Raw genomic sequence first — 25,771 nt, 5'->3', positions numbered from 1 at the left:
CACCCCTGACGCCCCCGTCAGCTCCCCTGGTGCACAGGGCATGGGGACGCTGCTGCTAGAACCAGGCAGTTTCCTTCTGCCAGCCGCAGCTTACTCCCTGTCCCGGTCCTGCAGAAGCACACTGCTGGGTGGAGCTGCCTCTAGGCTTTGCACAAAGTCCCCTGCTGGCTTCCAGAGTCTTCAGGACACTGCAGGACTCGCACTGGCCTCCAGAGAACCTTCCCTCCCAGGCCGGTTCAGAGCTCTTTCCGGGGGAGAAGAGGGTGTGCGCACACCCCTATTTCACGACCAAAAACATGTGGGAGTTCCAGGGGTGTCCTCCTCCTGCACAGGGGATGTCACTCACGTCCTGCAGCACACAGACTGTCTGTTCTCCCATCCGGCGCCCACCCCGCGTCACTCTGGCATGCGCTGACGTCATGCACGTGGCTGCAGTGGGAGGCGCGGCCCGCACTCCACGGAAGGCACACCCCATGCAGGTATACCGGCCACATACAGGGGCCAGTGCTCCAGACCCTGGTCTCTTCCAGGGCATGATGGGTACCCTGCTGTTGACGGCCATCCAGCGTGCACCCCAAGTTAGAGCATTTGGAACCCATCAGGGGCTGATGTAGGAAGCCAGCAGACCTGCAGGGACTCCTACATTTTGAGTGTGGCAGGTATGCACATGTGTGCACCCGTGCGTGTGTGTGCACACGCTCATGTGTGTTGGGGCAGAGGAGATACGAAGGTCTTTGCCTCCTTCCACCTCAGCAGTGCGGTGTGCTGCGTGTGGACCCCGCCGTGGCTGGCGGGAGAGCTGACGGGGTCCTGCGGAACCACGGGGGAGTTCACATGTGTAAAAATACTGGGGATGTTTATGCTTCATGAGAAAAAGATGAGCTTCTGTCTTTCAAGAAACAAATGGTGTCAGAACCTCGATTCTTAGCTCAAGAGCTGGTTTAGGGGTCCCCGAACGAGGCTGCCGGCCTGGGGAAGACCCCTGAGGAACCAGGGAATCGGGAGCCGGGCGTCGTCCTCGCCTGGCCCACATATTTATCAGCCGTGATACCTAACGCCCGCAGAGTGCTCTTTAGGACCCTGGTTTTCAGACTTGGCTGCACCCTGGAATCACTGGGGGAATTTTAGGAACTCTTGTCTGTCCCAGAGATTCTGACTTAATTGGTTCGGAATAAATCCTGGGCGTCAGGAGTTTTAACGCTTCCCTGGGGTGACCGTAATGTGCAGCCCAGTGTGAAACCCTTTGCTAAACAGGCTTCATCATTCAGGTTCACTGATGCTTTTCGGCTGCGTTGGTGGCCTGGCTGCTGGGGCTCAGCGGGGCTGGTGCCTGATCCACATTGCCCACCCCCACCCCCCTCCATGTCCCTGGCCCCCAGTGCAGGGCTGCGAAGGGTGCACGGGCACCCAGTCATTCGCTCCCAGAATCTCCTGGCACTCCCAGCCAGGAGGGGTAGGGTTTCAGAGGTCAGCCCACGCCTGCACGCAGGAGTCCCCTGTTGGCGGTTTCATGAACTCTGAGGCTGGGCCCCCCCCCTCTGAGTCTCCAGGGCGGTGCTGAGGTTTGGATGGGGACTTTCAGCTTCCTGGGAGGAGGTTGTCAGGTGTAAGGGCACGTGGACGGAGCCGTGTGACGCGTGCCCACAGACTTCACCAAGACCACGTGTGCTTCGTCTGCCCTTCCCTGCCCCCGTGCACACAGCATGGGCGCGTTTGCCTGGACCATTTGGTTGCACACCTTACAGCTCTTCCCCCCAAATACATTCCACAGCATAACTGCAACCCCTGGCCGTGCCCTCGGACACGGATGATGACGTCTGATTATAGTTCATGGCTGGTTTTCCTCCTCCCCGCGTAAAGGACTTTATTATAGCTTTTTTTTTTTTTTTTCCCCAAGAAAATTCAGGATCCTGTCAAGAATCCCACATTCCATTTGCTTGTCTTGTTTCCCAGAGATCTTTTAGTCTAAGACAGTCTTTGTACTTTGTTTCAGGACAATGACCTTTCCGGAGAATCCTGAGTGGGGGTGGTTTTTCAGGGTCCCCATGGTGTGTGAAAAGCAGGGGTGGGGCTGAGAGGCTGGCGTTAGGGAACCTCGTGTCCTGTTTCCCATGTAAAACATTTATGTGTTGGGCGGGCCGTGCCTTCCTGCTTACAGCTGGTGCTGGCCTCGGGTAGCCCCATGGCCTGTGCTGCCCCATCGCGTGCCCGTTCTGTGCTCCCCTAAGTGTCCCAGCTCTCCTGTGGTTTCCTAGCAGTGACCCTCTGTGCTTGTGGGTAAGTGGGTGCTGGCGTTGGGCTCCCTGTCTCTAGTCCTCTCTCAGGGGCCCTCCCTGCCACACTGGCTGGCCGCCCCTTCCATGGGCTCCCTCCATTCTGTCTCCTTCCAGCTCATTCCAGAGTGTGTCTGGACTAGCTGTCTCTTTCCTGAGTACTTTCTGGCTCTTTCTTTTCAAACACATCCTGTCTTCCTTGTCCTAAAAATGTCACTGGCCTTGGTAACCCTTTGTGCTACCAGCCCCCGTGGTTCTTTGTTCATATGTTGCCAGATTCTGGAAAGAGCCACAAACAGCCCGGCCTGCACTTCCTCCCACTCATCTAAGAATCACTTGCAGGTGACAGGTGCTCCTTTCATTCCACAGAAACTGGTATCTTGAAGGTCACCAGTGACGTCTTGACAGCGAACTCCAATAGCCTGAGGCATTCATTCTCACCCCCCCCCCCCCCAGCGTGACACCGCTGGTCATGTCCTTCTTTCTGGCCGCCCGGCAAAAGAGCACTCCAGGTTCCCTCTGTCCCACGCACACGCACCTCTGTCTGCCTGAACGGCCCCAGCCCCATGCCAAAGACACCCGTGTCCATTTGGGTTCTGCCCTTGGCCTCGTTTTCTTCTTGTTCTGTCCTAGTGTTGCAGTCAGCAACCTGTGGATCCTATGTGGACTGCACATTTGTCTTCTTTAACCCATTTAATATTTTAAGCATCTGAAATATTCACACAAAAATCCAGGTTTTTCAGCTTGCTTTTGGAAAAAGGTGCACAAGATCCATTAATACTAGAACCGGTTTTTTTTTTTTAAGGTAGCCCTCTGCTGGGGTTGAGCAACAGATGACCCTTCTGATGGGAGGCACGTTCCTCAGACCCCCTGCACCCTCTCCTCCCCAGTCACTGTGCACCCTGTGCCTCTGAGTGTAAGGTTCTGCCTCCTCGGGGCTCACCTCCCCCAGGGCTGGGGCTTCTGTCCTCAGTCAGCTGGCAGCGGCCCCCAGACTGTACCTTTTCCTGTTCTCTCCCTCTGGAATTCTGGGCTAGCATTCTTGAACATCTGCTGAGCTCCTGTACTTAGTTGTATGTCTTGCATTGGGGTTAGAAGTGCTGAAGAACCACACTTCTCCACGTCTGTGGGTTTGTCCCAGTCGAGAACAGACACAAAAGTCTAGATGAGGATTAAAATATGGTGTCATGCTGCCAGCTGCATGGACGGCCATGGTCATGTATGAGAGAGACAGACACACACAGAAAGTGCCCTACAGGGGCAGGCTCCAGGCTTGTGCTGGAGCAGAGGCAGCTCTAGGTCCTGACCTCAGGCGCCTGCCACATGCTTGCAGGTATGGACAGAGAATGTGTGGCATTTGGGGACAGGAGCAAGAGAAGCCAGGCCATGGGCTTCTTCCCTAGTGCTTCACCAAGATGTGGAAATTGCTGGTGGGAACTCCCATTGTATAGGGTGAGGCAGGAAGGCAGAGGGGTTGAAGGGTTCTGAGTTCACCTTTTATTCAGCCATAAACACGCCGGTTTATACTCTGCTCATTCATTTGACCCGTGTTGGTTACTGGAGACACTGTCTTCCGTGTCACTTAGATATAATACCACACTTGTCCTCTGTGGGTTCTGTTTCCCATGTGCTTCATGAATGGCAACCCTCCTCACCAAGTCCCTTCCTTAAGAGCTTAGACCCTCCTCTTTTGCCTGGACTCTTGCAGTAGCTTACTAGCTGGGATCCCTCACCCCCACCCCCAGCCTTTGGTCTGTTTTCCGGCCCTCCTTCCAGATTCAGCCTGTGCTAATGATCTGGCCAAACCTGATCAGGTACTACTGCCTTGTCCCAGAGCCTGCTCTGGGTCCCAGTGTTGGAAGACAAATGACCAAGACGTAGCATGTTTCTCAGGCTATCTGTGATTTCTCCTCCCCTTATGGAAATCTACTTCCTTTCAAACACTTTCCTGTTCACCCAGCAAATATGGAGTCCCCACTGCGTGCCAGGGATTGTGCCAAATCCTGTGAACAGAGATGTGTGAGACTGCCCTGTGATTTCCTTTCTATTTTAAAAAAAGTTTTATTTATTTATTAGAGAGAGAGCACGAGCAGGGAAAGCGGCAGAGGGAGAGGGAGAAGCAGACTCCCCGCTGAGAAGGGAGCTTCACGGACTGAGCCACCCAGGCTTCCCAGGGGTTTCCTTTCTTTGTGTCTTTTCTTACACTATTTTACCACCTGGAGTGTTCTCCGATGGCTAAAATATTATCTTTTAGTTCCACCTCCGATGTCTCTTCCACGAAGCTTTCTCTAACCCACTAAACAAGAAATACCCTCTGCCTTCTCCGTCCTACGGCGTTCATTGCAGTCGTTCTGCAGAGTGAAGCCCGGTCCGCGTGTTCGACTCCCCTCGCAGGCTGCATCTTCTCTGGCCCTGTGAGCCCCGTGGCGCGTGTGCAGTTCTAGCACACTGGGGATGCTCTGCCGCGGAGTGGTTACAACACTGCGTTTTCTTCAAAGGAGGAAATGGAACAAAACCAGAGGGAAAGTGTTTAAAAACACGAATAAATCACACATGATCCTAGGTATTGCTAAATATAGCCGGACAGAGACCAACATGTCATGATTAATTAGCATGCTGGTGAGCCACCTACAATCCATTCTGAAATAAAGCCGCATCTAAAAATGTTAAATTCTGCTTCTTTGTCTCTTGCCTTTCATTCCTACTGCAACCAACTTAGGATTTTTTTTTACATTATTTATTTATTTGAGAGAGACAGACTGCGAGAGAGAGGGAGAGAGAATCTGAAGCAGACTCCCCCCTGAGCATGGAGCCCGACGTGGGGCTCAATCCCAGGACCCCAAGATCATGACCTGAGCCAAAACCAAGAGTTGGCTTAACCAACTGTGCTTAACCAACTGTGCGCCCCCTCCCCGCCACCAATACCCCTCCAGCTTAGAGCTTTATTCCTTTACTTTAAGGACCCAGTTTTGCTCACTGATTTCTCTGAAACCAGATGCCTGCTTGTGCTGATCCGGCCATCTGAACCCTGGGTTGTTTCTGCCGACGCTGGTGTGTGTGTGTCACTCCTGTCCTGGAGCCTTTGCCCACCTTCATGGCCCTCCCCAGGGTCTGTCCCAAGGGCTTGTCCTGATTGGCCCTGGGCCTCGGGCCAGCCAGGTGGTGCTCCCTCTGTGGGAGAGCCGTGTCCTACCCAGACGCACAGCCGCCTCCTGACATCTGTCCCTGACCTGTTGTCTGGGTCCTCTCTTCCCCCCTCACCTTTACCAGCTGCTTCCAAACCTGGTTGCTCATCAGAGCAGTGAGCACAGCATTTGAACTACAGATCCCTCTGGAAATTCTGAAGTGGGGCCTGGCAATCTGCATTTTAGCAAAGTTCTACCCAAGGATTCTGATGTGCAGTAGTGGTGGAAATCCCACAGTCATGACAGGATCTCCCACTGCCTTGGTTGTGTTTGCGTCTCTGTCTGCTGGATCGTCCCCTTCCTGAAGGCAGGATAGCACCCGCAGTCATCTGGCCTCGGGCCCCTGGCAGGACGTGGCTTGCGGAATTGTGACAGTGCCTGCACAAGTACTGAAGTGTGAGGGCTGGAGGGAATGTGTTGTGCCCAGAGTTGAGAGAAGACACCAATGACAGGGGACCTTTCAGTTTTAATATTCTGTGTAAAATGCAGGCGGGCATCCGGCTTCTGGGGCATTACCTTGAAGCCTGTTTGATTCCGGAGTCAAAATACTTCTCACAGACGAATTATTTCCCATTTTGAGAACATGCTCATCTTTATAAGGATTGCCAATGTGTACCTTATTATTTCGTTGTTTTGCTTCTGGCTTTCTGATGATCAGCTGGGTGTTTTTAAAATAGAACGTTCTAGAATCTGGTCCCTGAGGTTGCTTTGGAAACCACCTTGCAAAACTCCGGAACGCTTTAGCCTGTTACCAAACTTCATAGATTTTTCCAGCTGCCACACCATGTTTGGACCGTGCCCTGACTGAGGGGTTAACACTAACTGATCTTCACCGGGTCACCGACCCGAGGTGAGGGGCAGGACTGGTCGGTCATTCCGTCATCTGTGACGCCTTTGCGAAAGCAAACCTGGGGAAGGAGACCCTAGGCCCCGGCACGTTTCCAGGCCTGCCCTTCGCAGACACCTGTGTCTGAGCAGCAGGGACAGAGCGGGAATGTGGGTGACCCAGGCCAGTGGGCGTTTCCTCCCCGGTGAGGTCAGTGTCCTTTCTCCTCCGACGTGGGAGCTTGCCTGTCCCAATGCCGGCCTCCGCCGCCCTTCCTTACACTCACGGGCTCTTCCCTCTCCCCTCCTCCTGCACGCTGGGGGGCCCCGGGCCCTGTGCTGGGCTCTGTTTCCCACCTGCTCTGCTCGGTGCCTTCCGGCAGCTCATCCAAATTTCCTCTGCCACGTTTCCTCAGCCTCCAGGTCCCTATTGTGAGGATCGACCCATGTGCCCAGCCGTCCCAGACTCTTTGGACACAGGCCAATGCTGGGCTCACGGCCCCCCAGAATGCTTCCCCTTCCAGTGCTCCTCCCGTGTGTGAGCCCACCACCGCCGTGCAGGACCCTGGAGTGACAGTTTGTCCTCTCCCTCCTGCTGGCTCTCGGTGACCAGGTGGGAACTCCTGTCTTCCCGGCCCTTCTGGGTGGCTCTGTCCCCTCTGCCTATCCTGTCCTGACAGCCACTGTCTCTTGCCCGGACCTTCCAGATAAGGAGGGAGGCCTGAAGATGACCCTTGTCGGCCAGGGCAGCCCTCCCAGACCCCACGCCACCGACCACTGGTTTTGCGGCTCCTGGTGTCACATTCTTCCCTCTCCCAGTACATGTTTTCCACACCAGGATGGAAGCTTCCTACAGATGGGGCGACGGTTCTTTCCCTTGCTGTAACACCACCACTGGGCACATGGGCCCCAAGTACGGTGACTATTGAGTGAATGAGTAGGAGCCACAGAAGTGGGATTAGTAGTCATGGAAGTCTCTGCTCACCTCTTCCGGTCTCATGGCCGGGCCTCCTGCTGGGCCTCACCTGCTGCCCTGGACGCTCTGAGCTCGAATTGCTGAGCCGTGATCGAGTCTGCACCCCTTCTGCTTTATTCAACCCCTTGGGGACCCGCTGCAGGTGCTGTAAAGGACTGGCTGGGGCTGGGACTCCCATCTGTGGGTGTGGGAGGCAGACTGCCGGCCCCGAGGCTTGCTGAGTGACCGTGGAGTCAGTGCCGTGTGTGTCTCCAAGACAGCTGTGCAGGTTTTGCACTGAGCAATCCGTTCAGGGTGGTGATCATGGTGTTTGCACACACACTGACCGTTCACTCAGCACAAAGTGACACTGTGTGCCAGCTGCAGGTCCAGGTGCCAGGGAGGGAGTCGTGAGTATCTTGCAGTAGACAAGTAAACAGATGCGCAGTTGACATGTTCAGACAGTGATGGTAGGTTCTGTGATGCACCTAAAGAGAACTGAACAGAACAACTCTGGGCCCAGAGGGTGGGCTCCTTTGAGGAGATGACTGTGAGTGCATTCCAGGATGAGGAGGAGCCCATCAAGAGGAGGTCAGGGGCGATGGTGCGTGCTAAGGCCCTGAGGTAGCAACAGGCAGGCTGGGTGTGAGGATCAGCAAGGGGATGAGTCTGGCTTGAGTGAGTGGGCAAGGGAGCGATGCAGGTTGGTGTTCAGGAAGGCAGGGGGGCCAGGTCGCATAGGGCCATGGAGATCATCATAAGGAGTGGGTCCTATTCTAGAAGCAGCAGGAAAGCATTGCAGGTTGGAACGGAGAGGCTCCTGCTAAGAGTGGGCCGGGAGCTGGGCTGAGGGGGCAGTTGGGAGGCCGGCCTGTCAAGCAGTGGCCGTCGCTCCCACGACAGTTGGCAGAGGCTGGCACCGGCCCCCACTGTGTCCTGTTTGTGCGGCAGGGTTGCGTGTCTGCCTCAGTTTCCCCACTGCCTGTTGTTTGGGCTTGCTTACTACTAAGTATGGTGCACCTTCTGCTGCTCAGCCGGGGTCCCTCGCACCTGCCCGGGGAGCAATGGCGCGGTGCTCGATGATCGGTACCTCCATTGCCTGTCCGATGTTTGAGCCCCTCAGGAGGCCCTCAGCGCGCGTTTGTCGAGGAAGCAAGTGGTGAGTTTGCTGGTGCTTACCAGGTGCTGTGCTGCTGGAGCTGCATGGAGAGGGACCCAGGGAGACACACACACAGACACGTGTGGGACTTGGTGGGATGAGTGGTGAGGATGTCACTCCTGAGGGGCATGAGAGCTTTAGGACCTCAGAGTAGCTAATGGTGACATGGACAGTGATGGCTTTTCTGTGGACAGAAATGCACGGAGGGAGAGGATTTTAAAAAAAATTGCAAGCACTAGAAATGGACTGGAGGGGAAAGGGAAGACATATCGGTTTAATTTTCAAGAGACTTTAGTTGCTCAAAATCTAAAAACTCAAAGTACTTGAGCTGACATGACCCGCGGGTGTGTAGGAACGTGCGGGTCAGATGCCTCTTCTCCTCGGCGCCATTCTTAGCCACATGTTATCGATGAAGAAACTTGACCGCCCTTGACCTCAAACAGCTCCCCCAAGGTTCTGACGTGGGACGGGCAGGTCTAGAGTCCAGCTCTCGTTCCTGAATCAAATACTGTTTCCGGCCAAGATATTGCCACTCGAGCCCTTCCTGGAAGCCGGAGTTAGCATATTCTTTTGCCTTTTCTCCAAAACGTGAACTTGCTCAAATTCCCAGTAAAGTGTGGCACAGTCCTGCTACTATCCGCCTTTGTGAGAGTTTGGAAAACACACTTGTGTTCACTGTTGACCTTTGAATGGTGTTGGGGGGTTGAGGGGCGCCAACCTTTGTGAGACCTGTCAGATTATATACTGTATTCTTGCAGTCAAGCAAGATAGAGAAAATGCCACTAAGACAGGAAGAGGAAATACCTCTACCACCCCATGCTGTAAGAAATCCACGTCTTAGTGGACCTGGGTGGTTCGACCTGTGTTGTTTAGGGGTCACTGTGCTTGAACTCAGACCACCCTGTGCCCGCACTCTGGAGGACACTGCTCACCAGTCTTGTCTTTGCCTGAGGGCTCAGGGTTTGGATGTTGAGCCCACCTCCCCTTGTGGGTGCTGATGGGCACGCAGCAAATAGGACTGACAGCTCTCCGTCCCCAGGTGCCCATACTTGTTCTCCTGTTCAGTCTCCTTTGCTCGTTTTGAGCATAAAGTCTCCAAGCAGCTGGAGGTAATAGGTAATTAACACACTTCAGAGCTGTTAAGTAGGATAATCGTCTGTCTTTATCCTGGAAAATGCTCTCCTTTGGGAATGTATGTGCTGCTCAGGCCCCAGGCTGCTACCAGCCTCCTCGCTCTAGTAAGAAACTGTCTGTGGTGCCTGTTCCAGGAGAGATTTGGGGACAGAAGCATCCCATGGAGAGGACCGGAGTCAGGAGGAGAGCTGGGGCTCCCTGCCTTCAGCCGGGGCTCGGAGGGCAGCTTGGGTGGGCATGGCTAGCTGCTGAGCCTAGATTCTGGGAGAGCCTTATGGCAGGGACTCCAACCTGGAGACTGACTCGCCCATGGTGCACCACATTCTCTGCTCGGGGCCTAGAACAACAGTAGGACAGAAGCCCCCTAACTGTCATGTGGCCTTTCCCGGGTCAGGAGAGCTCTCCACAGCCATTCCCTGCTGTCTTGGGCTGTAGGAAGCTGGTACGAAGTCTCCGTCTCACCTCCAGGGGAGGTTTGTAGGTCATGTCATTCCAGAACGGAAAGGAGAATGTGACTCTCTCAAGCCACAGTGAAGGCTGACACCAGGGCCTCATGGGGATGCCCTTTGCCCAACACTCTGCCTTCCCCAGAGCAGCAACCTCAGGACCTCAGCTGGGCTCCCTCCAAGGAGTGCATTCAGAACACGCGTGTCTTGTCTCCCCTCTCCCTGTATGGAGCTGCTTGCACGCTGTGCTCTGGCTCCCGTCTGGTGATGCTCCAGGCTCCACGCGCACCCTGCGCGCCTATGCCGCAGTCTCCGCTCACCAGACTGCTCGGCGTTCGTGCCTGGCCAGTGCTTATGATACGGATCTGCTGCGTGTGCAAGTGGGCTCTCCAGCACCAGCAGGCAGGCTTGTGGAATCCTTGCCCTTCTGCCCTTCTCCTTCTAGAACATTCCCCTGCCCCCTTAGCGTCTCTCCTCTCAGACAATTTGAGCTTTTGCCTAATCACTCCCTGTATCCTGACCCCAGTTCCCACTCCCACCATCCCTGGCTTAAAGAAAAGGAATGAAGGAGTGGGGAGCGGAGTGGGACTCAAGATCTCCCTGGATTCCCAGGCATGTGTCCCTCTGAAAGTGCGGCATTATTCGAGAGAAGGCTTTCATTCTTACCTCCCCCTCGCCGGGCTCTTAGGTACTTGGTAACCGTGCGTGAGGAAGTGGCAGAGGGGTGTTAGGAATTCAAGTGTGTCTGGAAGCTGCGAGAAGACAACGGTGACAAGAGGCAGCTGGGGAGGTATGGGCGGGGTAGGGCTGGGGCCCAGAGGCTTGGTGGTAAAAGGGACCCGGCCCCTCCCCAAACTGGAAAGCCCACCCGACAGGAGGAAGACTGGTGAAAGGAGCCGGGTTTGGGGGGTGGGTAGCCTGCCAGGAACAGGAGCAGGGATGGGAGGCTGGCGTTTGGGTGGCGGAGGATGATGAGGGAGATGACCCCATGCCCGGAAGACGCCAGGGCTAACCTGGGGGTTGTTTCCAGAGTGTTCTCCCACACAGTGGGGGCTGGGGGACCCGGGAGCCGGACACACTGCTCTTACCTGTGAAGGCTGCCTGCCCAGGGCTCGAGTCCGAGAGTGTAGATGGTCCCGCTGGAGGTTGGGGGTGAGGAAGGAGACCCCAGGTGTTCAGAAAGGAAGCCTCTGCCTTGTGTCCTCTTCCGAGTCTTTGGTCTATGAACCTCAGCTCCAATGTTTAACAGAATTACCTGGGTCAGTCCTAAAAAATGCAGATTCCTGGCCCAGAGAGTCTTTCTGGGTAGACTTGTGTAGGACCTAGAAATCTGCGTTTTAACGTGCATGCCCCAGGCATTCTGGGGCAGGTGGCGGGAGGACCCTGTCCTGAGAGTCCGTGCTCCAGGGGCCCTCTCGCAAACTTGAATGTGCACGTGGATCTCCTGCGGGTTCTGTTAACTGCAGGTTCTGGTTCCGCCCGTCTGGCGTGGAGCCCCAGTTCTGCATTTCTCACAAGCTCCCAAGCGACACTGGTGGTGCTGGTCCCAGGAGCACTGTGAGGAGCACTGTTCCCAGCAGTTCCTGGGATCTGGTTGGGAAAGACCCCCCCCCCCCCCCCAGGCCTACAAAATCTGAACCTCTGGGGTGAGCCTCAGCCATGTGTGTTTTAGCCACACCCTCCCGCTGAGGTTCTCAGAGCCCTGCTAGGAGCCGGAGGCTTAAGGAAAGGGCCTGGAGGAGCAGCTGGGGTAGGGAGGGAGGTCAGGGAGCTGAGCCATCTGTTCCCAGCTTCCCTGTCCTCCAGAAAGAGCCGGGACCCCTATGAATTCAGGTGGAAGGAACGTTCTTCCTCGTGGGGTTGGGCATGCACACTTCCCTCTGGATCAAAATGGGGAGTTTCCCTAGTGGGTTGGTGTCCCCACAGGTGGTACGGCTGGTGGGCAGGACCCCCAGGGAGTGGCAGTAAGGCCAGAGGTGCCGACAGCTGGTCCTAGGAGCAGTCAGGGCAGGAAGGACCGGGTGGCTGTGGTGGCCGGGGCAAGGTGAGCGGGAGCCCGAGCAGCCTGTGGCATGTCTGGAGCCTGTGGGACAGGTGGCGCAGCTTGGTCAGCTGGGGCCTCCAGGCTGAGCTGTGAACTGGGCTGTGCACACACTGGGGAGCCAGGCGCAGTAGGCAGCGGGGGTGTGGGTTTGCTCCCCACCTTCTCTCCCTGTGCCTCTGTTGCAGAGAAGTGAGTCCGTGTGGGTGGGCAGGAAGGCCACAGAGACTCCCCTGGTTTGCATAAGATGTGCTCAGGGATGGCGGGGGACGGAGAGGGTGGGAGGCCCATGGGCTGGAAACCACGCCCCTTGGCTCCCGGGCCCCCTCTGTGCCCTCGGTGACCACCCGCCTCCCCAGGGAAGGCAAGTGCTTCTGTCCTCACGTGCTGGGACCCAAGCAGGGAAGTCCTTTCCTTGCTGTCTCCCTCTGATTCTCCTTGAGCTCTTGGTGTTCAGAACAGGCCCATAGGGACATGATCATGGACTGGAGTCCCTGGAGGCTGGGCCTGGTCCCCAGGAGCAGCCATGCAGTTCTGGCCCTGACCCTGACACGGGATGGGCACCAGGGTTTGCTGCTGGCTGTGCGGGGCTCAGAGCCAGGCCCAGGGTTCTTGGGGACACGCCTCAGCACGCATTCGACTGGTTTCTGGTGGCTTTTCATATTACATTTCTAGACCAAGTGACCCTGTGCTGGGCACCTGGGTACCATAGTCATCCGCTTACCCCTTAGAATATTGGGTGGACATTGGGGCACATTCCAGGAGGTCAAAACTTCAGCTGGCTAGCACCATTAAACGGGCAATACTCAGGTCAGCCATGCCTAGCTGTCAGGGTCCCAGCTACTCAAGCCAGCTGAGGCCAGGGCGCCAGGCCCCAGCATGAGGGATCAGAGCCCTAGAGGGAGGCCACGCTGCTCCCTCCTCCCAGCCCCCAGCCCGCTTGAGCTCTTGCCCGGCTGCCCTCCAGGAGCCCTTGGCCCAGAGTGGCTGCAGAGAAAGCAGCCTCCCTTGAGCAAAGGGTCTCCGAAGGGTCCTGCCGACACTTGGGGTGGTTTTCTCCTTGCCTTCCAGGTCAGCAAAAGTCCAGGTTCCCAGGCACATGACCCTTCTTTCCCTCCTTCCCGCGGCCCCACCCCCGAGGTGAACTGGGGGTGCGGGTCCCACCTGGGGACTAGTGACACGGGCGCTTCCTCCTGGAAGCTCCTGAGAAAATGGTCTTCTCCTGCTCATCCCAGGAGGGCTCCTGTTTTGGGGGAATCAAACGAAAGGACCTTATCCTTCCTTTTCCCACCCACCGGCCCCAAAGCAGATGGACACAAGATGTCCTTGTCCGGTGTCCTTGAAAACAGGCAGGTCTGGGTTTTCTCGGTGGGAGAGGCAGGTTTGGTTTCTGTCCCTGCTGGGGGAAGCTGGGAGCTTAGTTTAAGCAGGGGTAGGGTTGCGGTTCAGAGGAGCCTGAGCGGAGAATCTGGGAACCAGAATCGGTGCTGGGTAAGAGCAACAAGGGACCCACCCAAGGTTGGGGTCAGCTGGATTGCTGGTGACTGTGATGGCCTCGTTCATCACAGCGCGCCTCCCGTTCCGACACCGCCCTGCCGCTGAGAGCAGCCTTATGCAGGGGAGAAGCTGGGTCCCCCCAGCAGCCTCGCCAGTAGGCCATCAGGGCTGCTGTTTACAGATGAGGGGGGAAAGGCCCCTTGTGGTCAGCTGCCTCGCTCAGCACCGCGCAGTGGCCATTATGTAACCGCCAGAACTTTCCTAACACTTTGCAGATCCTGGGCTGGTATTTTTAGCCCCACGTGGTCACAGTTGAAAAGCTTGTTGCCTGAGTCCCCGGAGACTGGGTCTCACGGCTGTCACTCCCTGTGGCCACACTCAGCCATGGGACCTTCCCTGTGGCTTCCGTGTGGGGTCCCAGGATGTCTGGCCCCAGGCACACTTACACCGGCGGCTCAGCCGTCTGCCTGGGACGTGCGGAGGGGGCGGGAGCAGGCGCACAGCGGTTGGGCGGGCACGTTCTTCACCATCTTCCTCTCCCCCTGTCTCCTGGGTCCCATCCGTCTACTCCGTCACATCTCCCTGTGTGCAGGCTGGGAGAGGCCCCCGGCATCCTGCAGTGAAGACAAAGGAGCGGCATCACTGTGCCCCGCTCCCCGAGTCCTCAGGCTAGCAGTCAGCACAGATCTTTGTGAGCTAATGCCAGGAATGAAGGTCCCCACCAGCGAACAGGAAGATGTGTAAATGTAGTTAGACCACTTCTAACACGAGTAAAATCACATACAAAACAAGTTTGTGGATTCAGGACCTGAGCAGAGAGATGTGTGTGGGCGGGGAGAGAGGACGGCTCTCCAAGACCATGGGCATGCGTGCAAGGACAGAAACCTGCCAGAAAGTTCTTGCCCTGGCTGCGGGAAGGGGTGCCGGGACCCAGACCAGCAGGGGTAGGTGCTGGAGAAAGCAGAAAACAACCACAAGTCCATGTGAAGGAGAAATGGCAAGATTTGGAAGCAGAGTGGAGAGGGGACGGGCACCACGGAGGAGCCAGAGCTGGCGGGGTTGCAGGGGCGGGAGGGACGGGGGTGGTTGGGGAGTATCCAGGTGGAAATGTCTGCCAGGACGAGGAGGTGAGACCTAGGGCCTGGGCAGGGGATTGGACCAGGAGGAGTGACGGCAGAAGTTGGGTCATGGATGAAATGGGTGAGGTCTTCCTGGCCAGTGTGCACGCTCGGCTCAGCGCTCCACGTGCTGGGTCCTCGCAGCAGCGGGCAGTGAACTCACATTGGAGATGATCCTGGAAGGCTGGCTGGAAAGGTTTTTCAAGGAGTGCGGAGGCATTCATGTTGCATATGTTAGGGGGAAGAGGGTGCGCGTCCCTCTAGGGGTGAATTTATTGGCCTGGGGACCAGGTTTCTCCTTTACAGTCACTGTGATCTCCGTTACAACTTTGATTTCTATTAAACACCCTGGGGAGTTCACGACTTGAAGCTCGTTTCACCATTTACCCTCATGTGGCTGCCCTGCGGGCTGGCGAGCTCAGTCTTCCTGCTGGTCCCCGAGCGTCGGCCCCTTCCTGGTCTGGGGTGGCCTCTCTCTCTCCCCCGTCATCACTGCCGTCTCTCTCGTGGGCTCCCAGTTCACCCACATCCAGCAAAATGCTGTTTCTCGATGCTTCCCAGTCTGCCTCCATCTGAAACAAATACATGTGTTTGCTGTAGGAGTGTCAGTTTGTAGAGGGGGGTACGTAGGGACCGGGAAGCCAGGAGCAGGGGGGGTTACAGAACCATGGAAACCCGCTGGGGGTGTTTCCTCCTGCCCTCTGCGACCATGCAGGGGTGACCCCAGAAGCAAGTGCCCTGTTCTGGTAAGTAGGGTGCTGAGAGCCTACGTCCCTTGGACCTGGGTAGGAAGCATGACTTTGGGACCCCAAGGAGGAGAACAGAGCAGAGCTGGGCCATGGTGTCAGGGCAGCCTCGGGGTCGAAGCACGGTGGCAGCCTGTGGGGCAGGAGAGACTCTCCCTCCCGCTGATGCAGGCCTGTGTCTCTGCTCCCCCTGCAGCTGGTGCTTCCGGAATATTCCATCCACAGCCTCTTCTGCATCATGTTCCTGTGTGCTCAGGAGTGGCTCACCCTGGGGCTGAACATCCCTCTACTTTTCTATCACTTCTGGCGGTGAGTCTGCTCGGGACTGCTCTGGGCTTCTTCCCTTCTGCGTGGGCAGCCGGCCCTGCAGAGACCGTGTCGTCCAAACAGACCAGCTGCCCGGAGCCTCTCCTCCCTCCCTTCCCTGCCTTTCGGAGACCCGTTCTTCCAGCAACTGCTGGGTGACGGCTCTGTCCCTCAGGGGCCTGGTGTTAAGATTCACAACCTTATGATTTTGAATGATTCACAATCGTCCACAAACGGAAACCGTCCAGGTTGTTGTCAACAGGGGAATGGGTAAACAAAATGCGGTATGTCCTTGCAAGGACGTGTGATTTGGTAATAAAAGGTAATCACGTACCGACACATGCTGTAACATGGGTGACAAGGGAAAGAAGCCGGTCCCAAGAGGCCGTTTATGGGAAAGGTCCAGAATGGGCAACTCTGAAGAGAAGGGAAGTAAATGGGTGGTTGCCAGGGGCTTGGAGGGAAGGGATGGGGGCAGGCAAGGGGTGTGGGGTCTTTTTCGGGTGTGACCATGTTCTGAAGTAGATACTACTGATAGCCAGAAAATTCTGTGAACATGCCAACAATCACTGGATTGTATACTTTGAAAAGGTGAACTTTCTGGTATGTGAATTGTATCTTTTTATTTTTTATTTTTTTAGGATTTATTTATCCTAGAGAGTGAGAGAGTGGGGGCAAAGGGAGAATTCCAACCAGGCTCCACCCCCAGCATGGAGCCTGACCTGGGGCTCCATCTCATGACCCTGAGATCACGACCTGAGCTGAAACCGAGAGTCGGATGCTTAACTGATGAGGCCCCCCCCAGGAACCCCTGAATTATATCTTAATAAAAAATGACCTACCAGATGGGCTGGATTTTCTGGGACATTTCTGATTTTAAATATTCTATTCTCTGTCAAGACTATGCATCAGATCATGTGATCCGGGCTTTCTGTAAAATCCGGTCACCATCTGGACTTAGGACGCAGGAAGGGGGGACTGGAGTACAGAAGGCAGCTATGCAGGTGAACGAACCACCCTTTGCCCCCTGCTCCCAGAGCTTCCTTCCCACCAACATCTCATCACTCATTTTACCATAAAATGTAGCCTGTGTTTGTCACGTCTGGGGCGCGCACTCCTTCATCTAGCAGGCACAGGAGGCATGCCCCACACTGGGCACTGGAGGGGACTGCCATGTGGATGTGAGACAGAAGCTTTACCCTTGAGGACTGTGTACTCTAGTGCCACAGGGAAGAAGAGTCTTAGCAGACATGAGGAAGGCACACAGGGAAGCAAACATGTGAGTTAGACTAGTATGGAGACGGTGCCAAGTCAGCAGGTTGGGGCGCTAGCGTGGACACAGGCTCGGAGGTAAGGCAGCGCTCAGTGTGTTGGGGAAGGGCCCTGGCTCAGCGCGGCTGCTTACAGGGTCCTGGGGGAGACATGACTGGATGTGAATCGATGTAGGCTTGACAGACCGCAGAGGGTCCGGAACTCTCCGCTGGGGACGTTGGGATCAATGTATTCTGTAGGAAGTGGAAACTCTCAGCAGCTTTTGGGGGAGAAAGTGGCATTGCCTGATCTAAGTTTTAGGAAAGCAACCGGTGGCAGCTGTGCAGATGGGTAAGAAGGTGAACTTGTGAATCTGGAATTAGGAGGTCACCATGGACTCGCAGGGGAAGAGAGAACGGAACTTGACTCCCAGTGCGACGGAGCAGTGGATGTTGGAAGAGACAGAGAGGGTCCGTGGAGGTGAACTTGGCCTGTGAGCAGGTGCAGGGGGCGGGGCAGAGGCAGCCTTGAAGGAGGGGGTGGCGCCACTGATGGGGCAGTAGGAGAGGAGAAAGCACAGGTTAGGAAGAAAAGAAAATGACTCACTTACACAAGAAAGTCCTGCTGTTCTCGTTTTTTTATAAAGATTTAATTTATTTGATCTATAGAGAGTAAGCAAGAGAGAGAGACACAGAGAGGACACAAGCAGGGGAGCGGCGGGCAGAGGGAAAGGGAGACTCCCCGCTGAGCAGGGAGCCCGCACAGGACTCAACCCCAGGGCCCTGAGATCATGACCTGAGCTGAAGGAAGGACACTTCACTGACTGAGCCCCACCGGCGCCCACGAGAGAGTCCTGTTTTGAGTGAGCGTAACCCCCTGAGGTCTGAGCTTGGAGAGCAGTCAGGCGGGAACATGGTGTTGGAATGTCTTTCCTGCCGGCTCTGGGGCTGTGTGGGCTCAGCTCACCCAGTATACGGACAGCCCGGTGAGCACAATCCGGTGAGCTGTGGCCCCTTCTCTGTTTCACCCATGGGTGGGGGTTGGGGACCTGCGACTCACAAGGTTAAAGCACCCCCAGGGTCGCTGAGTCAGGACAGGGAAGGGCCCAGTTCAGCCCCGCCTCTGTATGGATCAGTCGTCCTGTTGCCCCGGGTATCAAAGACATGGTGGCTTTATGAGGCTCAGACTGGTGCCCTGCTTCTCAAGGCCATTGGCGGGGAGTCGCGGGCGGGGGAGGGGGGAGAGGGAGGCGGGAGGCGGGAGTGGCTATGGTCTCTTCACCCCCAGGGTGGGGACTGCCCTTGTCTGACCTTCTAGCCTACTTCCAGAAATTCCTAAGTGCTCAGGAAACGAAAAGGCATGAGGAGCAGAGGGTCCTTTGGAAATCAGAGTCCTTGAAGATGGACTTCCTTGGGTTTCTGTTCCCGCTTCCCCCGGGCCCAGGCCAGAATGCTGTCCTGCCGACCCAGCTCTTTCTTAGGTGTTGGTGGAAAGCAGCGGGGCACATCCATCTGGTCCCGCATTGCATCCTACACCCAGTTGTCTCAATGCATTTTGCCCCCATTTTACAGATGGCAAAGCTGAGGCTCGGAGGGGTCAGTGGTAGTTTGGAGGAAGGTCAGTCTGGTGGCCGGTGACCCACAGAGCCCTGACTCTCTCCACTGAGCTGCTTGGCTGCCTGGCCCTCCGGGCCCCCTGGAACAAGGTCTCACCAAAGGCCCCTTGTTTGCAACCTGCCCCTGGAGAGGCGAGGAATGAGGCCTGCCAGCTGGCAGGCATCACTGAACCCAGATTTTGCTGTCCTCCTGGCACTCTGTGATGACCAACATTGTCGCTGTCCTTTGGGGTGTGAAGATGGGCTGGAACACCAGGGCCCAGGATCCTAGCGACAGGGCGCTCTTCTGAGCCCAGGGGTCCTCTGCTCAGGGCCTCTCTCCGGCCTGGCCTCTAGCCTCCTTTACTTAGTGACAGACCACAGCCCGCTGAGGCCCTGCGAGGGGCCAGAGGTCAGCCCCGGGGTAGCACTCATGTCCCGCCCAGCCTCACCACCAGAGTCCGGCCTCTGTTGGGTGTTTCCATGGAGATATATATAGCTTGCTTCAGCCTGCCTCTGTCCCACGCCCTGTGCTCTCACTTCGCTGGGTCCCTCTGCTGCTCTCTCCCCGCAGAGGCCAATGCGCTTTGGATGTTCTGGGTCCTTCTACCAAGAAGAAAAATGTCGGAACTCCACCACACTCCCATGGGAATGTGACATCCCTTCCCTAGCATTCTGGATTTGAAAAGCAGAGCTGCGTGGAGAACAGCATGAGACTCAGGGTAGAACGTGATCGGTGGCAATGCCACCACTCATGTCACCATCCCTCTTCTGGGCTGACACCCACAGGGGTGCCCACAGGAGCAAGGAGGCCCTTCTCGGCGCCTCTAGGTGACTCAGTTTCCTTCCATCGGGTAGCTCTGTCTGTGGGCGCAGTCCCCCTGGTACCGGAGGGTCTCCGTATGTGGAGTGGCTCTCAGGGCGAGGCAGCAAAGAGGGCAGAGGTCCCTCGGATGTCCTTTCCGAGCCCCAGAGCCAAGGATGCTGTGTTCTCTGTCCCTGCAGGTACTTCCACTGTCCGGCTGACAGCTCAGAGCTTGCCTATGACCCACCCGCAGTCATGAACGCGGACACCTTGAGCTACTGTCAGAAGGAGGCCTGGTGTAAATTGGCGTTCTATCTGCTCTCCTTCTTCTACTACCTTTACTGGTGAGTCTCTGTCCCTCTGGGTGCTCTGGGTCCTGCAGGCGCTTTGCACCTCCTGCTCTTGGCGGGGGTGGGGGGTGGCGGCTGTGAGGGTGGGTGTTGCAGCCATGTGGGTCTGAGGCCAGCCGTCTGACTCGGTTGGGAGCCTGGGCTTGTGTACAGAGGCGGGGGTGGGGTGGGGTGGAGGGTTCTACAGGAGGCCTGGCCCCTGGCAGACACATCCATAGGACCTCACAGAGAAATGCATTGCCCTCACCCTCTGGGTAGGCGGTTGTTGACATGCAGCTAGTCACTCCTTCCCCATGGAGCTCCCTCCCCAGCTCAGCCCCTGGGTCCCCTGCAGCCCCTAGTCTGCGTGGCAGCTTCTGGGGAACAGAACAGAGACCCTGGGGGGGCAGTCGTGTGTATTGAAGGGGCACACGAGGTCCTCATGTGCTCACACTCACGTTCTCCCGATGTTACACGGCACCACGTTAATGAGGGAAACTGTGCTGACTTTGGGATTGTTCGGGCCCTGTCCCCTGCCCCGCCAGGTCTGCACCTCTGCAGAGTGGCCCAGGGAAGCAGATGGCTGTAAGCAGCCTGCCTTATGGCGGGGCCCCCAGAGTGCTTTTTCTTAAAGTGTCTCCCTCCTGTTCCTCTTGGGGGCCCCCTCCTGGGCGCTGTTGATCCCCAGGCGAGGAAGAGGAGGGTGGGGTGTTAGCGAGCCCCACCCCCACCGGCTTGGGGCTGGCTGGGGGGTTTGCTGCATTTAACCACACTTAAAAATGAGCCGTGCTTCAAGCCAAGAGTTAAGCCTGGGGCTCAACACCTTCATTGCCCAGACGGTAACAATCAGGAGATGGAATCCCAGATGTCCAATGTTTTCCCATGTCGCAGCTAATAGCGCATCTTAAGTCTGATCCCAAACGTGGGATCTGTACTGCTGACTGTCACAGGAAAGAGCTAAAAAAGTCTCATCAAGTGGGGTCTTTGGGCTTTCTGTATCAGAAGCCGGAGGGAGGTGGGTTTGTTTCTGAAAACTGTGGATTCCTGGGCTTGGATCTGCTGACTCAGGATTTCGGGGCTGGGCATCCACCCTGGGGCATGAGGTGGTGGCGGGCGTGTGTGTATGTGTGTGTGTGTGTGTGTGTGTTGGGGGGGAGGGTGGCTTCTGTCCATTGGCTGAATGTGACCATCCTATAAACATCATGTCCCAGACATTCCATTTGGCCGTCTGTCCTTTTGTTCAGTCTGGCTCTGCCTTCGTGTTGCATTTACTAATTACTTCGTTGCTAAACATAATTGGAACTGCTCCTCCTGCCTCGCAGGGACTTTGGGTGGCGGCCAGGACTCCCCCTTCTTTGTTGAACTTGGCGTCTTGGGGCTCTGCAGAGCTCCTCCAAGGCCGTGTATCTCCAGCTCCTGAACTCCCAGCCCCTTGGCACCAGGGCTTGTGGGCACACGGGACTGTCAGCCCCGGCTACTCTCATGCAGGGCGGGGAGGGTGACCCACGCACGTGGACAGCTGCATCCAGGCTGAGCACAGTGAAGGACTGAAGTGACAGCTGCTGGGACCTTGGGGTTGGCATTTCATAGGCCCTCCCAGTGATTAAGAAATGTGTCCAGGGCCCTGGCTGAGACGCGTTTGTCTGGTCCCAGCTCAGGCTCTTCTCCGTGTCCCATGCTAACCACCCCAGCAGGTGCCCCATCGGTGCCCAGCAGGTGCCCCGTGGACCTGGAGATGTGCACAGTTTCCTGGAATTGATCCTAGCTAACATGAACGCAAACACTAGCGGCTTAGTCCAATGTGGGTGACCTGCCCACCTTTGACAGATAACCATCTGTAAAACCAGGAGGGGGAAGTAGCACCAGTCCCCTGCCCCTTCCTCCAGGTCACAGCTGCCTCCTCCTTCATGTCTGTTCCTCTCCCTGTATGAGCATCTTCTCACCGGCCGGCCTGGTGGCAGACACCCCGCAGGTCTCGTTCACCATGTGTCTGCGGTGCCCTGGCCAGAGCGTGGGGCACAGTAGGAGCCCACGAGCTCCTCATTATTGTGGAAGCTGGGCTCTGTGCTCCCTCCAGGCAGGTGTCAGTCTGCACGGTCAGCACTGTCTCTCAGCACCGAGAACGGGGCCTGGCATGCAGGAGGCGCTCAATAAATGCTGAATGAGTGACTGAAAGTCTGAAAGTGAGTAGAGTGGGTATAGGACACCCGTGACCTCACTCGGTGTCATCGTGGAGAGAGCACTGGCTTTGGCCATGGGATGTGACTCCTTGCCTTGTCCTCTGTGACCTTGAATGATCCACTTCTCATGCAATCTCTCCCCCAACCCCGAGTGCAGGGAGACCCTCCAACTCCTGTCCGGCCAGTCATGCTCCGTGGACATAGGTGTTACTAGGTTCTCAGAGATGGTACTTGAGCTGCTCAGAGGAGCTCACCAGGCCTTGGAAGCTGGATAGGGTTAGATAGAAAACAGAGTAACTTCCCTTGGTTTCCTTTCTCAGATGATCCTTCTTCCTCTCTCTTATGTGAACAGGTAGTTGTTTTCTTGGTGCCAGGAGAGCAAAGTGGTATATTTTGTCATGGAATGTTCCTTGATGTTGCAGAATTAGACCGCAGCCCTTGCTAAAAGCATAGGGTTGCATCACTCCTTCCCTGGTAGAGTCGGGGCACAACCTTAGGACACACGCTCTTAATGCACGCTCAGTGCCTGGATTCGGTTAAAAGCCAGAGTCTTCAACACGTAGGGAGTGACCCAATTCAGAATCCATGTCGTTTTTGTGCCCAGAGGGTCTGCATTCATGTCGGTCCTCAGAACAGGGGTGACAGGCATCTCCCCAGCATTGGGGTATCATGCGGCATCACAGAAGCATACATGGCAGGTGGCAGGAAGAGAACCTCTCGTGCCCCACCCCAGGGACCTGCTGTACAGTTGCAGGAAGGAGGAACAGCTGCCAGATTGTCCACGCGGGTGAGGGTGACACCCTGCACTTACAGCAATCACATCCACCACCCGAGGGACTCGGTACGCGCTCACAGCACAGGTGTAGTCCGATGGGGTGGAAGGAGTGGGGCTCCAGAACTGGGATGAGAAAGAAGCCACGGGGTCCGGTGTGGGGAAAGACCCTCGGGTGAGGGTCAGTCTGAGTCCCTCACAGGTTCCTGCTCACTCCTTCTCTTCCTTTTTTCTCTGCCTTCAGCATGATCTACACGCTAGTGAGCTCTTAACTCAGACCACGCACGTCCTCCAAGGCTGAGTTCACGGGTGCCAGGCCCAGATGGGGACGCGTGAGAGACAACTGTGGACTGTGGGCTCCTGCAGCAGCGGTGGGTCAAGCTTACCGAGTGCAGGGATCGCTGCCCAGCCTGTGCTCAGGTCGCGATCTCTTCTGGGCCATGGGACCTCTCCTGGGCAAGGACTGCCGCCTCCTGAGTGCACGCCCCTCTCCGACAGCTCCGTGCCATGCACACAGAGCCCCAAGACCACGGGAGGGGCAGCTGGCAGGCTGCATGGGGCCTGCCCAGAACAGATTGACCCAGGATCCAGGCCGAGTGTATGGGACCCGCTGAGCCTTGAGGGTGTCGTGGGCTGTCTGAGCCTCTCGTGTTTCTTCTGACTGCTGGCCATGCCCCGTGCTTCCGTGGGACAGCCTGGAGGGTGCACGGATTTGCCTCTGGGCCCCAACTGTCCCTGAGCCCACAGGCTGTCTGTTTCCACGCTCTGCCATGAGAGAGCCAGCTTGGCCATGCCAGGAATGCAGCTTGGGGCTGTACGTCAGTCATGAGTTATCTCCAAAGCCAAGGGAAGGTGGGAATCCGAGGGAAGAACGATTTTGTAAAGCATTCACAGGTTCCAAGTATTAGCTCTTGGCCCCCACAAACGGTACTCTTCAGCAGTCAGTCCAAAAGCATCACGGAACCCATGAATGCCGATGGATGGCTCCCCCGTGTCCAGCTGCCTTGTGTCAAGGACCCCGAGCAGCCACATGTCCAGAAAATGCGGCAGCGCCTGCTTTGTGGCCGCATGGCTGGCGGCCGGGAAGTGACTCCGCAGTCACGTGCTGCTTCCTCATTCCTTCTGTTTGCTCCACGTGGGGACATCCGCTGGTTGAGAATTTTCCATTCGACATTTCCCCCTCTTTGGGTGGGAGTTGTTCTCGAGCGTTGTAAATAATGACAAGGCTGAGATGTTTGATGTTTAAATTGGGCACAATGATTTCCACCTTGTTCCCCGACCCTGCTTTCCTTTCTTCTGTTTGACACATACAGGCTATTTATACCTGCACCCAGCTCCCGTCCGAGGCCAGTGACTCAGGTTTATGAATGGTGTTTGTGTGACGCGTCGTGCGTTATGTCTGAGGCGCGGTGGCAGCTTGGGCGTCCCATCCGCCTACCTGGCTGGTCTTGTTTACACCCCGATACAGGCTGCATTGGGCTCTGCGAGCTTGGTGCATTAGGAAAAAAGTTTCCAAAAGGTGTTTTGCTTCTAAAAATTGTACAGAGAACAAAACACAGATTTTTTGCTCTGAGCCTGAAGCTATAAAACCAGGAGATTCCGGGTGGTGTTTTGGGAAGCAGAGCCCCTTTGTCTAGGCTGGGTAGCTGGAGGGTTGGCTGGCCCCATCTCTGAACCCATTCCTGAGAAGACAGGCTGCTGGAGGGCGTGACCCGCCACACTTCTCACGCCGGAGTGTCTTGTTTGCTTTCCTAATTTGCCTCCTTCCAGAAAGATGCCATGGGGCTCATAGCAGCAGACACAAGTACACAGAAATCATTAAAATGGAAGTAGGGAATTTGGACCCATAAAGAGGATGCACCGACTTCCCAAGGTTCTGATTCCTGAGACCGAACCTTGAATGTTGCCTTCTCTTTGCAGTAAAAGGTAGTCCACGTTTGCCTAGAACATCACCTTCTATAGGTTCCTTTTGCTTCCTGTTTGACCTTCCTCACAGTCCTAGGAGGTCAATAGTTTCCTTTTTCCCGTTGTCTAAGTGAGGAAGCAGAAGCTCAGAGAGGGTAAGCAACTTACCTGTAGTCACACAGCCGCCACAGACCTGCCTTACACCCAGGTCATCCAACTTCAAAGACCCTGTGTCCTTTCCAACCCCTGAAAGCCAGCGAGTGAAGTAGCTTAGACTCCTGGGATGGTTTGATGAGCATAAAAATTTTCGAGATAGGGAGACTTAAAGATGTAGAGTTATAGACAAAGTGCCGGGTTTTCTTTTCCTCCTGCGTGAGCCTCAGCCTTGCTTTATCGTGGCGGGTTCTTCCCTAAGGGGGTCCTCTGAACGCTGTAAGAGCCGTGAGTGCACGGACACCCCAGGACTTCCCTCCCCAAAGCTGTGACCAGGAACCCATGCGGCTGCTCTGTCAGGACCTTCAGCCATTTTCGGGTCCTGCGAGAGCCATGCTGGGTGCCCAGCTCCGGGCCATGACGTTGCCAGACTCACGGCAACTCCACAAAGCAGGTGGGTGTTCTTAACCCCATGTTAGCGACGAGGAAGCCAGGGAAGCTCCGGTGGGTGAGTCTGCCTCAGAGACGGGGCCAGACCAGGGCTTGGGGCTGCGCCTGAGTGGCAGGTGGTGATCACAGCTCTGAATCGAGGTGTGGGACGTTACTCCAGGCGCTCCCCTCCTAGCAGCACTGTGGGGTCGACGTCCTCCCCATTTTATAGATGAGGACATGGTGGGACCTCAGAGATCTTCAGCGTGGAAGGGGTGGGCAAAGCTGGACTGGCATCCAGGCCCAGATGTGCCTCCCCCCCCATGTAACGTTGCCTGCTGGGATATCTTTTTCCATCATTTTTCATCCCACTAAAATGACCACAGGCAGGGGGGAGGGTGGAACAGGGGACAGTGCGCTGGGTAAATGCCCAAATTGACTGATAGACAGCTCTGCCTGCCCCGCACAGCTCTGGCCACTCTGGAGAGAGGCTTTCGGGGCACAGGCAACGGGGAAGGGGCTGTAGGGACCTGATTCCTGTTTCCTCGGAGACACAGAGCGTTGGCCTGGCTGTGCCCAAAGAGGCAGAGCGGGACCTTGGGGGGGTCACTTACTTTCATGTCGATAAGTCAGGTAGATGGTTACAGGCAGGTCGTCTGACTTCAAAA

The 25,771-nt window shown here is 56.2% G+C and overlaps 1 protein-coding gene across 1 annotated transcript in view; it reads left to right on the top strand.

Moving 5' to 3' along the window:
* CNIH3 (cornichon family AMPA receptor auxiliary protein 3) overlaps nt 1-24,079 on the top strand; it is a 91,266-nt gene extending 67,187 nt beyond the window's left edge. The window contains exons 4-6 of the mRNA XM_059414048.1: nt 15,576-15,688; nt 19,536-19,679; nt 22,861-24,079. Of these exons, the coding sequence (XP_059270031.1) occupies nt 15,576-15,688; nt 19,536-19,679; nt 22,861-22,888 (285 nt within the window). The 3' untranslated portion in view covers nt 22,889-24,079. The remainder of the gene's footprint in view (nt 1-15,575; nt 15,689-19,535; nt 19,680-22,860) is intronic.
* Nucleotides 24,080-25,771: the final 1,692 nt, after the last annotated feature.

Source organism: Mustela nigripes, chromosome 10, assembly GCF_022355385.1.
Source record: "Mustela nigripes isolate SB6536 chromosome 10, MUSNIG.SB6536, whole genome shotgun sequence".
Taxonomy (NCBI): Eukaryota; Metazoa; Chordata; class Mammalia; order Carnivora; family Mustelidae; genus Mustela; species Mustela nigripes.
The sequence above is the reverse complement of the archived record's forward strand: the minus strand, read 5'-3'. Positions and strand labels throughout refer to the sequence as shown.